The 14306-nt window shown below is 46.1% G+C and overlaps 1 protein-coding gene across 1 annotated transcript in view; it reads left to right on the plus strand.

Annotated features, from left to right (window-relative positions):
- Window positions 1–14306, plus strand: part of LOC101693075 (core histone macro-H2A.2) — a 43102-nt gene that overhangs the window by 13149 nt on the left and 15647 nt on the right. The window contains exon 2 of the mRNA XM_004769529.3: window positions 6020–6250. Coding sequence (XP_004769586.1) covers window positions 6079–6250 — 172 coding nt within the window. The 5' untranslated portion in view covers window positions 6020–6078. The remainder of the gene's footprint in view (window positions 1–6019; window positions 6251–14306) is intronic.

Consider the following 14306-nt stretch of genomic DNA (forward strand, 5'->3'; position numbering starts at 1 on the left):
GAAAGGGGAGGAGAGGTAGGGAGTGCAGGACCAGGGAAAGCTCAGGGCACACAGCCCCAGCCTACATAATAGCAGCTCAATAGGGAACCCTGAAGTTGGGGAAGTCAGAGCTTGAAGTGTGTTATTTAAAGTTCCCAAGGTAGGGGTGCCTGGGCGGCTCAGTCGATTAAGGGTCCCATTCCTGATTTTGGCTCAAGTCCTGATCTCAGGGGCATGGGATGAAGACCTGAGTCAAGCTGCGTGCTCAGCGTGGAGCCTGTTCATCCCTCTCCCTCTGCTCCTTCCCTGCCCCTCGCTCATGCTCTCTCTCATTCTCAAATAAATAAATAAAATCTTTAAAAATAAATAAAGTTTCCAAGGTAATCAGCAGAAGAAATAAAAACGGTAGTATGCTGTCAACAACTAGAAAAGGGAGGGGAAAGTCATTGTCCTCCTTAGGCATTGATGGACTATCTAAAAATGGAAATAAATCACCAAGTAAAAGTATAAATACTAGAGCTGAGGAAGTGACCACCAGGACTAAAATTATAGAACTGTTCCAGAATGGCCGCTGGAGGCAAGATTGGAGGTAGAAAAAGTGGGGTGGGAGACTACTACTTTTCATTTTGTGCATTTCTTTGTCTTTTTGCTTTATATTACTCTGTGCAAGTATTACTTAGATTTAAAGATAAAATAAACTCAAATTCTAATTTTAAGATTTTATTTTTAAGTCCTCTCCACACCCAGTGTGGGGCTCGAATTCAGAACACCGGAATCAAGGGTCACCCACTCTACCGACTGAGCCAGCCAGTCACCCGTAAACACATTTTAAATAACTAATTTAAAATTTTGTTTTCCTTGCTTCAGGGCGACCTTGGGCAAGTCATAATTATATGTTTCAGCCTGCTGGTGATGCGCCCTAACAGAGAAGTTCCCAGACTTTCTCAGTTCACAGAGAAATTAGTGTCTCCATTTTTCCTCTGAATGCCTAGGCCAGAAGAAATACCTATTGGTTCTACTTATTAAGTGGTAAGGTCCAAACATCTTTGTATTTATGTCCTAACAATTAGGAGCTATTTGAAAGAAAAAAAAATACACGAATAAGACAAAAAAAAAGAATATTTGTATTCTGTTCTTAAATAGCCACAATGAATTACAAATAGCATGTATGTGTGTGTTGGGCACTGCACAACTTCCTAGACCTTAGAATAAGGTTGGACGTGGTCATTCTCATTTTCTGTTCCACATCAGTTTCTCCCTGGCTTTTGCTTTAATCACAGCAACAACCAAAAACTCAGCTTTATAAGATACAGAACCATGAGAAAGAAGTACAATCTGTCATGAACCCCTGGTAGGAACACTTTGACCTGGAGGCTATAGGGTCCCACAGTGTTTGGGTATCACTTTATTTCCCTTGAAAGCTAAAACATTTGCTGATTTGTCCCAGGGTATCCTGGTGCACAGTCTGGGAACCATGTCTCTAGCATCTATTTGAAACTCTATCATGGTCTGTCTTGCAACTTCATTGGAAAATATTTGAGGACAAGGACCATGTATACTCCACAACTAATGTAGTTTCTTGTTCAATAATAAATGTTTCAAAAATACTGTCTTTCATTGATGATGTCATAGATTGGAAGATGCATACTGATTTCCAGAGATAGTAAAATATAAAAAAAGAAAGCACTATAAAATCAGGGGAATACAGTAGTTATTTGAATAAGCCAGCATGAGTTTATTGCCCGTGTCTGAGTCAACGCTGCAGTGTAATATTTACCCTTGTCATATCTGTGAAATCTATCTCATCAGTGTTCTTATGGGCTTAAAACCCATTGTAGGAATAAATCCTAAAACAACGGAATCTGAATGTGCCCTCTGCCCAGCACACAAAACCAGTTTTGTTCTTCCAGTTGTGCTTTTGGAGGGAAAGGGAAATGAGCAGGCAGCAGGCATTCTCTGGTCTTCTTCCCTGAGCCCCCACTGTTAGCATGCTGAAAACTCTCCCATCCGCTCTTCAAGTCATCAGGAGACTTTATATCTTGGTTTTTCTTGGTCTCTCTGATATGAAAGGACAGATATATTGCAGATCTAGGTTCTCTCTGGTCTGGTCCCCAAATCATCTTAGGGACCCCAGGATACCCCAGGATTGGCCTGGAGGGTGGGGCCGGTTGAGCTTGGCCAGGCGCAGCCTCCAGGGGGCGCCCACGTGGTGCCTGTAACCACCGGGAGAGCTCCAGCCAGCCATATTCTGTCTTCAAACTTGAAAACAAACATAATGTAGGGTAGTCCTTAGCTGTGCCTAATTAGAGAAAAAATTGTTTTAGAGCAGAAGGTAAATAAGTGTAAACATTTAAGTATTAGTCTGATGGAAACAAATTTCACATTGCCATACTGCTTTTCTCTTTCTTTTTTTTTTTTTTTTTTTTTTTTTTTTTTTTTTTTTTAAAGATTTTATTTATTAATTTGACAGAGAGAAATCACAAGTAGACAGAGAGGCAGCCAGAGAGAGAGAGAGAGGGAAGCAGGCTCTCTGCCGAGCAGAGAGCCCGATGCGGGACTCGATCCCAGGACTCTGAGATCATGACCTGAGCCGAAGGCAGCGGCTTAACCCACTGAGCCACCCAGGCGCCCCCTGCTTTTCTCTTTCGACGAGTGGCCCTCTACAGTAGATTTTGGAGATTCACAGATAAAAAACTTGTTCAAGTTTTTCACTCCTAACTTCCCAAGACTGGATAGAGTCAGGGGAAAGGGAGTCCTGGGAAGGAAGGCAGTTAGGGGTTACAATGTCTCACCGCTCCAGGCAGAGCCCTTCCCAGACTGGGGGCGGGGATGGCTGTAAAGGGAGGGTCTTCTCTGGAGTGGATGGTGGGTGCCAAACACTTCCTTCTACCTGTGGGGTCCAGTAGGTGTGACACGTCAGCCCCATCAGCTTCCTCTGTCTCCTTAGGGATTCCCGGATGTGGTCCGGTTCTTACAATATTTGGGTCCTCCCAGCATCCGGGGCCCCGGAGGAGGGTGCCCATCTGCTTAAGTGTCTGCAAAGATGGGTTCCTCGGGCACAGTCTCCCTCAGAGACCTCAGACGGAGCCACCTCCCCAGCTCTAAGGCCCTAACCTGGAGGAAAGTCTGGAAGCCAGAAAAAGAAAGCTTGGTTACAAAATGCTATGCATAGGGTGATCCCTACGTTTTATACTGCATAGCTGACATGCGCCTCTGTCTGATCTGACCCTGCTTTTCCCTACCTGGCTGTTTTATCTTCACGAGTGTTTTAGGCGTCTGTCCCCTAATGTCACCTGTTTTTTAGGGAAACTTGTGACTCCACTTGGCTGACATTGGGAGAGTCACTAGGTGGCTTTACCCTGCATACTTAGTCATTCTCTGGCTATTTTCATTTGAGAAAAATATGGTGGGGTGGGGAGGGATGAGGAGTGGGTCCTGCCCCCGTGATATTCGTGTCCTGTGTGTCCTTCTCTCGGTTGGTATGAGAGATCATGTCCGTACAGCTTGCACAGTGTCTGCAGGACAAGTCCACCCTGTGACAGACTTCCCAGGTGGTTTTCTTGGCAACCAGACGGACTGATCTTCTCCCCACCCCCCCCAACTTACCTATTACTACAAATAGCATATAATTCCCTTAGCGGAGTCCCCAGTGCTAATACATCTTTATGAACCTGTACAGGCTCTCAATTCCTTAGAATTCGTTTCCTAAAGGAACTAAAGCTTCTTTACCAGAACCATTTGAAAGTGCATTTCACGAACCCTGGGGTGTTTCAGACGGCAGTGACCTTCAGGATCAATGAGTCACCTCCCTGTCTTACAGATGAGGCCCACACCAATGACAATCAGAGCTCTCCTGGCTACTTATGTAGAAGCAGGACCTCGCCCTGGGCTTCTTGCTCCTGATCCTAGGGGCTTTCCACTGGACCAGGAGCCACCTCCATTATGGACCCCACCAGCCACTAACACAGCTATCATATCGCTCTCTTTCGGACAGGACCAGTTCGCTGTGCTCTATGAGCACCCTGTGCCCCGGGTCCGTGATGACCAACAGTGGGTACTGCAGACTTAGATGGATGCCTGACCTCAGTTTCCTTAATGTAAATTCATGGCTAGGACCTTAATATTGTAGTCGCTTGTTTCCTCCGAAGGAGGACATCTAAGCAGCTCCATGAGAGGTAACAGCCTGGGACAGCAGAAGCACAGAAAATGTGGGAGTTTTAAAAAGGGTGCTATTGTTTGATCCCTGTGCCTTATTATGAAAGAGACAATCATTCTAAGGCTATTTGCTCCTCTTTGCTCATACTTAACTTTGATGAATACCTACATCTTTCGGGGGCAAAATGACTCATAAAATAGGAGTACAGTAAGTACATATAAGCACGTAAAAAATAATGTATGTGAAGTATGTAATAAAATGCATCAAATGCACATTATTCACCTCGAGGATGAGAGGGTGTCGAGGACAGGGTTGGTTGCCAATTCCATGGTGTTTAGATAAAATTTCTCAGTTGTAACAGGGTAATCAGCTACTTTAGGCACCTGAATTCTGTGTTCATTCTTCCATCCAGATTAAATATATCCCACCTTCGTGTCTTTCCTACCAGCCATGCCTCAGTGTCGCACTTTCTTCCGTCATATTTTTGTCCACTTTCTTGGGCCTTTTCAAGGTCACATTGGCTGTTGGTAAACTAGGCTAGCTGGCATGTGAGACAGGCAGCCTCCGCAAAAAGAACCAATCTCAATTTCTTTTTGACTTTCTTACTTTGCATTCCCAAATGAAATTGCCAGAAAGAATGACATTGCCCTTGAAGCAGAGAACTTTGACTCATTCACGGATTTCCTAGAAATTTTGTTTCCTTTTCTCTCCCCCACCCCAACTTTGGTCATGCCTGTTTGTCCTGTCTCATTTGCTTTTACTCCTTCAACCAATGGATTAAGCTCTATTATGATTCTCTGAGTGAGCTTTTCAGAAGGGTATAATTATCTTATCTTCATACAGAAGACCGGTTCCTGAAATAACAGTGAGCTATTGGCGTGTCTGTCCGTGTGTTGTATTGAAGTCACCTCCTTCAGGCTCTTTCTGAAGTTTCTCCCCCAGATCAATCTGGACCCCTCATTCAAAGAAGGGGAAGGTTGGGCTGCTTTGCAGTTTTTAATTTGCTGGGGTTTATTCCTCTGCATTTAGCATGATGAGTAAACTGCATTTTCTGGCATCTTTCTGATTTTGAGAATTGGAGATTGGAGAATTTAGAAAAAAACTTTCATCCAAGAAACGCCCAGGAGCTCTGAGTCGTCGGTCAGAGCCAGCCATTACAGGCATTGCCCTATTAACAAAGTACCCTGGAGTCAGACAGGCAGAAGCAAATCAGGGCAAAGAAGAATCCATTTCATTTTCTTGCTGCTGCTATAATAACTTAGCCCCAGTTTAGGGGTTAAAGCAATATGAATTTATTCCCTGACAGTTCTGGAGCTGAGGTGAAATTCAGGTTCTATGGGCCGAAGAGAAGGTGTCAGTAGGACTGCTTCCTCCTGGAGGCTCTGAGGGGAGAATCCATTGCTTCTCCCATTACACCTGTTCCTACTCACTCATCTCCTGCCCCCTCCTAAAAGAACCTTTGCAATTACGCTGGGCCTGTCCCAATACTCCAGGATAATCTCCCCATCTCAGGATCCCCGACCTCATCAAATCTTCAAAGAATCTTTTGCCATATAAGGTGACATAGGCAGGGATTCTGGGCATCTTTGGGGCCACTGTCCTGCAGACAGCCGCACCATGACCCCTTTCTCTAGTGACTTTCTTTGGCCTCTCCCCCTGAGGTTGGGCTGATGCAGTGGGGTGGGGAGATGTTTACAGGGTGGCTGGCAAGACCCCGTAAAGCCCCCATGCCCAGCTCCCAGCCCTCAGTGGCTGGCTGTGGCTGCCAGGTCTCAGCTGTCACCCTGGGGCCACCAAATGTGTCACTTGGTGTCCTGGTGCCCCATCACCGTTCCCAAATGCTTGCCAGCCCCACTTCCTCACCCTGCCTTCTTTCCTTCTCAGCATCGTGTTAGAGCCAGGAGACCTCCGTGTCAGCAAGCTGAGAGGGAAACTGAGGCAAGATGTCGGGCCGGAGCGGGAAGAAGAAAATGTCCAAGCTGTCCCGTTCAGCCAGGGCCGGTGTCATCTTCCCCGTGGGGAGGCTGATGCGGTACCTGAAGAAAGGGACGTTCAAGTACCGGATCAGCGTGGGTGCTCCCGTCTACATGGCGGCAGTCATCGAGTACCTGGCAGGTAACGTGTCTCCCCCTCCTGGCTCCCTATCCCGGCCCTTCCACCCCTGCCACCCCAGGACAGGGAGGGTCGCTCTCCTCGGTCGCGGGCTCGAGGCTCCTGGGGGGGTGCTAACGGGGTTTCCACGTGCCTGCTTGGCTAAGATTCATTTTGTAGGCTTTAGCGGGGGGAAGAGGGCACGGCGACAGGGAAACAACATGGAAAGAAGAGACCGCACCATCAAATGGCTTCTCTAGACCAGCCATGAAAAAGGTGTGTTTTGCTTTCGGCAAACACAGCGAGTAGAAGTCTAGGTTCCTGCAGAAGAGAAACTCCAGGGAAGACTGGGGGTGGGGGTGGGGTGTGCTATTCACTTTGTAACAGGGAGTCTTCGCTTTGCGGAAGTCCTTGGTGTTGGTGAATAGTGTTGACCCCCATCAGAACCAGCGCCAGCCGGTTCCATGAAGCCCGTAACGTTCCACCTGCACTCTCCGTTGTATATAGTGGGTCCATAAAAAATAATTCCCATATTGATTGTTAACAGTACTTTTTTTACTAAAAGATGAGATTTTTGCTGTGTGTGGTCTTTATATGTTAAAGTAACTTCCTGTTTAGCTTTTTTTTTTTTTTCATAGAGAGAAAGAAAGAGAGCACAAACAGGGGAAGTGGGGGCAGAGGGAGAAGCAGGCTCCCCACTGAGCCCGATGAATTCTGGAATCATGATTCTGGGATCATGACCTGAGCTGAAGACAGATGTTTAACTGACTGAGCCACCCAGATGCCCCTAGTTTTCTTTCTTTTTTTTTTAAGACTTTATTTATTTCTCTAAATAGAGAGAGAGAGTGCATAAGCAGGGGGAGTGGCAGAGGGAGAGGGAGAGAGAGAATCCTCAAGCAGGTGCCCTGTTGGGCGTGGAGCCTGACATGGGGCTCGATGTCATGACCTGAGCATTGAAACATCTGCCCTCTTGGCCTCCATCTGTCACCAAGCAATGTTAGCGATTAAAGGTTTGCCTTAATCCACCTGTGGAAGCCTTCCCCTGGAGCTTCCTAGGCAGACCTTGGCATCTTAAGCCTGTCCCTTATTGTGAAATGAAAGGTTTGTCCTAGGCTTTTCACTGGCATCCTTTAGGAGGTTAGAGAGAAGGGCTGAGGGCTCTGTAAGTTGGTCCAATCAAGTGTGAAAGAACTGTGTTTTCAAAGTGCCAACCATCCTGGGGTGGGGCCTGAGACTCAGCCTTCCTCATGCGCTCCCAGCTGGTGCTGATGCTGGTCCAGGGATGGCTCAGAGGAGCGAGACTCTAGCCAGTCTTGTAGCAGCAGCAGCCTAAACGCTTAGGGAATGCTTGTTTAAAATGCAGGATCCTGGCTGCTTGCCTCCACCCCACACACACACCCTGTGGTCTGATTCACTGGGTCTGGAATGCGACCTGGGAATCTGATGGGAAAATCTGCTGGCTCAGAGAGGGAAAGGCGAATGAAGCTTTAAAACTATCACTTAGGAACACACCACCCAGTGAAACTGGGAGACACCGAGTAACCAGAGATCCCACAGCCTCCAAGCAGGGAGTCGGGGTTCCCCCGATGTCTTTCAACCCTAGGCCATGTACTTCTGCTGCACTACATTGTCCCATTAATGCTGGTATTAATGAAATAATAGTTAAGTACATCCCATGCCTCCACTCGGTGAAAGTCTAAACTTGGGGCATAACACAACAGACCAAATTTGGCCTTTTGAATCATTGGCATCTCTGTTAGTCTGTGGTTCCAATAAAAGCTGATGTTTCCCTGTTCACTCATTTAACCAATACTTGTTAAGCATCAACGTGTCGGTGTACAGCAAGTCCTTAGCCTCTCCCCGGTATTAGAACTGGACTGCTGATAGGATTTTTAATTTATGTCGGATTAGAGCCACCAGACCTCATAGGAATGCCTACTGAAGCCCCAAACAGGCAGGAATCCCCGCCCTCGAGCAGGTGCATTCCGGGGAGGAGAAGCAGCAAACAAATACGGGAAGTGTATGTGATCCTCAGATGGTGACAAGGGCTAGGAGGCAAAGGTAGGAAGGAGAGAGGCGAGGGGCGGGGCGAATAGTGCTGGTTGAGGACCCCCTGGGGGGGCAGGGAGTGAGTGAGTGTGTGTGTACGCGCGCGTGCATGTGTGTGCGCGCGCACGTGTGTTCGCGCATGCGTGTGTGTTCACGCGCGCATGCGTGCGTGCGTGCGTGCAAGTGAGTGCTCCAGGCAGGGGGAAGGCAGGTGCAGGGTGTTGGAGGAGCAGCCGTGGGCCCGAGAGCTCTGGGGCTGAGGGAGCGGCTTGGCCTATAAGTGGGCCGGTGGGGGATAAGAGCTTGCACTGAGAGTTCTAGGGGAGCTTTGAGCAGAAGTGGAAGTGATGGGACCCTGTGGGGAGAGGGTACCAGGGCGGAAGCAGGGTAAGTAGCAAGACGCTCTTGCAGAGATCCGGTGAGTGGGCGGCGAAGGTACTGAGAAGCAGTTAGAGCACGGATATATCTTGAAGGCAAAGCCAACAGCATTTGCCAATGTGTTGAACATGAACGAGGAGAGAGGATGAGCACCTGGAAGGATGCCATTTCCAATAACACTGGATCCCCCAGGGCCAGTCCCAGCACCCAGGAGGGTCCTGAGCCAACTGGAGGAGGTGAAGTAGGTCCTCAGAAGCCCAGGCCTGTGTGCCTTCCTTCCCTTCCTGTCAGTTTAAATCTGGTGTGTCAATTTATAGGTTCTGTTACCTTGGCTAATTCCTGAGCCTCTTTGAGCTCACTCATTTAACTCCATGAATAAGCTAACATATTTTTAATGCCAGGTGCCTAGAATACCTTCAACAAATGGTCATTCTTCTGTTGTCCCTTCATTGAGAGCTGATGAAATCATTCGGGGCAAAGATAATGACTAACTCGGTTCATGTGTTACATTTTCCGGCGGTACTTGCATTCTACTGAAACAAAAAGTTTTAAGCCAAAGGAATGAATCCTGATTAGTAGAATTTGCAGACCATTGTTGAGGAAGTAAAATGGGGTGTTTTGTTACTTTTGGGGTGGGGGTGGCAGCCATCAGTTGGTTTTGTTTAGGAAAAGAGGTTCAAAGCACAAGAGCATCCTGTCACCCTTGAGACGACTTTCAGCATCCATGACACAAATCTCGACTGACCTTCTCCTTCGGATCAGGCCTTGAAGATCCAGAGGAAAGCAGAGGCCAGCAGCTCCTGCCTCGGAAGGCAGGGCTGGCAGAGCAGCAAGGCTGAGAGCATGAAGCACAGCAAAATAAGCCACATACGTGCTGGGCAAGGAAGTTACCAGAGCTCTGGAAAGCATGTGTGGAGTTGGGGTGCCAGAGGCTGCCCCTTGTCAAATAAGAGTTGTTAGGACCGAAACTGGGTTCGCAGCTCTGGTTTTTCTTAAGTTGACTGATCTAAAATTCTGATGCTAGGCTCTCATGGGAGTATGTTCTAGGCATCAGGATTTTTCTAAAGCTCCCCCAAATGATTTTGGTGGCAGGCAGAGTGGAGAATTAGTAGGAATTAAGCTGATTCTGATGGGAGATTGAGCTAGGGTGGGGGAGATTTTCAGGTGGGGTAGGAACAAGAGTGAAGACCCGAAGTTTAGAGGAAGTATGTGGCCCCTTCCAGAACCTGGAGGAGGTTCGTGCCTGGAGCAGAGTTGGGCAATGGGAGGGGGTAAGGGACAAGATGGGGAATGGGCAGGCGGGTCCTTGAGGTCATGATGAAAATGAATATGTTATGCACTCCCAGGGACATATGCGTGTAGAAGGGAGGCAGTGGCATCTGGGAGACATCACTTGGACTTTAAGTGAATGGTTGGCAGGAAGCAAGATCAGAGTGCAGGAAACCACTGGGGCCGTTTTCATGTCACCTTTGAGAATTGATAGTGGCCAGGACAGGGGTGTGCAGAGAGGATGATGAGAAAAGATGGACTTCTGGGGGAGATATGGCGGGGGCGGGGCAAGTAGAGTCAGCTCTGCTCCATGATGGATTGGATGAGGAGAAGGGCATCAACGATGGCATGAACCTTTGAGCCTTGGGTTGGCTACTTTCTCTCAACCCAAGCTGCCATTGGTCGAAGAGTGGAGAAGGGGACCCCCATCTAAGAGGACTGGCCAAGGGGATAAGAAGAGCCAAGCAGCTGGTGTGTGAGACTGGTGCCTGTCGCTGAAGCCCGAAACAATGGCGGAGAAACCGGGTGCAGGGGGAGGGGCTGAGTGCGGGCCCTGCAAGGTGCCCGGGAGGACAAATTCTGGCTCTGCCACTTATCAGCTGAGGACTGTGAGGTATATAGGTTTACCCTCACAACATCATGACAGTGCATGAAAGGGGCTTCACTTGGGGATCCATGGTCACAGCTCGCCCCAGGGCTGTGGCTGTTATTGAGTGAAACCCTTCTAGGCATGCTTGGAGCCAGCAGGGAGCTGAGAGCTGGAGGTACAGATGGGGTTATCGTGGGCAGATGGCATTAAGGGCCGCACTCTCTCTAGGTGACTACTATATTGCAGATTTTTTAATACTTTGAAAATTACATTTCAGCGTCATTGGTTTTCTTTGCCATCCTATGTATTTTATTTTGTACATTTCAAACTTTATCCTGACACTCATTAGGATGGTTATTAAAAGAATTACAATTTTTTATAAGGATGTGGAGAATTGGAACTCTTGTGTATTGCTGGTAGGATGGTCAGTTGGTGTAGTTGCTGTGGAAAACAGTTTGTGATTCCTCAAAAAGGTAAACATAGAAGTCAACCAAGGAATCAAAGAAGAAATAAACAAGTAGCTGGAAACAAATGAAAATGAAAATACAACAGTCCAAAACCTTTGGGATGCAGCAAAAGCTGTCCTAAGAAGAAAGTTCATAGCAATAAAGACCTACCACAAGGAACAAGAAAAATCTCAAATAAACAGCCTAACCCTACACCTACAGGAACCAGAAAAAGAAGAACAATCAAAACACAAAACTAGCAGAAGAAAGGAAAGAATAAAGATTAGAGCATAAATAAATGATAGAGAAACTAAAAAAATGTTAGAACAGATCAGTGAAACCAGGAGCTGATTCTTTGAAAAGATCAACAAAATTGATAAACCTCTAGCCAGACTCATTTAAAAGAGAGAGAGAGATGGCTCAAACAATCACAAATGGGAGGAAAAAACAACCAACACCACAGAAACACAAAGGGTTATAAGAGAACATTACGAAAAACTATGTGCCAACAAATTGGACAACCTAAAAGAAATGGATATATTTCGAGGAACTTATAACATTCCAAAACTGAAACAGAAAGAAGTAGGAAGTTTGAACAGAGTAAGCGAAGTAGTCATGAAAAAACTCCCAGCAAACAAAAGACCAGGACCAGACGGCTTCACAGGAAAATTCTACCCAACATGTAAGGAAAGGTTAATACCTATTCTTCTCTAACTATTCCAGAAAATGTAAGAGGAAAGAGGAAAACTTCTAGATGCATTCTTTGAGGCCAGCATTTCCCTGACACCAAAACCAAATAAAGATAGCACCAAAAAAAGAGAGCGCGCGCGAGAACTACAGGCCAATATCTCTGGTGAACATAGATGCAAAAATTCTCAACAAAATACTAGCAAACTTATGTATTCAACAATACATAAGAAAAGCATTTGCCATGATCACTGGGATTTATCCCCAGGATGCGAGGGTGGCTTCATATTTACAAATCAAGCAACGTGATACATTGCATCAGTAAGAGAAAGGATAAGAACCATCAGACCTTCTCAATAGATGCATAAGAAGCATTTGATAAAGTATAACATCCATTCATGATAAAAACCCTTGAAGAAGTCCATTTAGAAGGAACATACCTCACTATAATAAAAGCCTTATATGAAAAATCCACAGCAAATGTCATATTCAATGGGGTAAAACTGAGAGGTTTTCCTCTATGATCAGGAACAAGACAAGGATGTCCACTCACCATTTTTATTCAACATAGTAGTAGTGGAAGTGGAAATCCTACGTACAGCAATCAGACAACTAAAAGAAATAAAGGGTATCCAAGTTGGCCAGAAGTAAATCTTTCTGCACTATTTGCAGATAACATATTTACATAGCAAACCCTAGAGACGCCACAAAAAAACTACCAGAACTGATAAATGAATTCAGTAAGGTTGCAGCATATAAAATCAATGTACAGAAATCTATTGCATTTCTATACACTAATAATGAAGCAACAGAAAGAGAAATTAAGGAAACAACCCCATTTACAATTGCACCAAAAAATAATAAATTACCTAGGAATAAACTTAGCCAAGGAGGAGAAGGACCTGTATTCTGAGAACTATAAAACATTGACGAAAGAAATTGAAGGTGACAAAAAGAAATAGATTGGAAGAACGAGTATTGTTGAAATGTCCACACTACCCAAAGCAATCTATAGATTTAACGCAAGCCCTATCAAAATTCCAACCGCATTTTTCACGAAACTGGAACCAACAACCCTAAAATGTGTATGGAACCACAGAAAGACCCTGAATGGCCAAAGCAGTCTTAAGAAAAAACTGGAGGCATCATAATTCCAGACTTCAAGTTATAAAACTGCAGAACTGTAGTCATCCAAACAGCATGGTACTGGCAGGAAAACAGACACATAGATCAGTGGACCTGAATAGAAAACCCAGAACTGAACCCAGAATTATATGGTCAGTTTTCAACAAAGCAGGAAAGAATATCCTGGCACTGACAATGATCTAGCCTCCCAGGCAGAGGGAGAGAAGCTGCAGATGCTGGAGACAAGGGGCCCATCAGGGAAGTAGGACCCATGGGGCCTCCGGAGCTGGCTGGAAGCTCTGGTCGAAGGGGGTAGGTCTCCCCTCTGGTTCCCAGAAGCAGAGGGACAGCTGGGTACAGATGAGCACATTACAGTGTCCCCATACGAACACATCAGCATCTGGGCAACACCATCCTACCCACAGAGCATCACCTTTGCTGTCTCTCCTTACCGAACCTCGTAAAAGAGCTTATAAGTCTCACCATTCAGCTCTTCTCTCCTGCCCTGATCTCAACAGCAGACCATGCTCTTCATACCCACAGTGGATGGGCAAGAGAAAGCAGTCTGCCTTGCCCGATTTCTCCGGACTGGCTGCCAGGTTGGGCCCTGGTTCATACATCACCAGGATGTTAAAGCCATGCAGTGTTTCTAAGTCCCAAGAAAGGGGGAGGAGGTTGCACAGTCTGGTAGCAGAGGCATGCCGAACTGTGCATCTAGAGTGTTCCTTCCACCTGAGACATACTCAAGCTTCCCAGAATGGACATCACATTCATATTTCAGTGTGTCCTCTGTAAATGTTGGTCCAGCTCACATCTCCAATAGAAGTGAGGGAAGATGGACTGAAAAGCAAGCCCCCAATCCTGGAAAATAGTTTTGTATTTACCAACAATAGATATAACATAAATGTAAGATATTAAAAGTGAATAATTTAAATAATTTTTGTAGTGAGGAAATGTTCTATAATATACTTTTAATTGATAGGACAAATAGGCCTTTAAAAGACCTTGAATTTCCAGGTACCTTAAGTCACTGTGTCACATAGAAACCCATCATTTACATCATTTCCAGACAGTTGGGTCTCTCCATTTAACAACAAACATTTGTTTATCTAATGATTTTCATTTATTACATTTATGTTTTGAAAAGATGACTTTGGCATCCAGGGCCACATGTATGGCTGTACAGGTTGTACACTGTGCAAGGACACACATTCCACTCGTGTGGGAATATCATTCTGCTCATAACCTCGAAGATTTGTATATTTATTATGAGGATTGCCAGCAGATGGCAGTAAAGGGTGTTGTTCTGACAAAATCAGGGAAGCAAAGTGTGTGGCAGAAGGGACCTGGAATTTGTAAAAAGGTGCCTATGGGCCAGCAGTGGTGTTGTTGGCATGGATCTGGAGGAAGACAAAAATGGGGGCAAGGAAACCATTTGGGCAGACATGATCACTCTCTGGGCTCAAAGAGCAGAGGGCCTGAACTCGGGCCCTCAGGCAGCAGGTATGGAGAAGAGGTGTAACTCGTGAGGCCAGGA

The sequence above is a fragment of the Mustela putorius genome, unplaced genomic scaffold (assembly GCF_011764305.1).
Source record: "Mustela putorius furo isolate JIRA1106 unplaced genomic scaffold, ASM1176430v1.1 tig00000698_pilon_pilon_pilon, whole genome shotgun sequence".
NCBI lineage: Eukaryota > Metazoa > Chordata > Mammalia > Carnivora > Mustelidae > Mustela > Mustela putorius.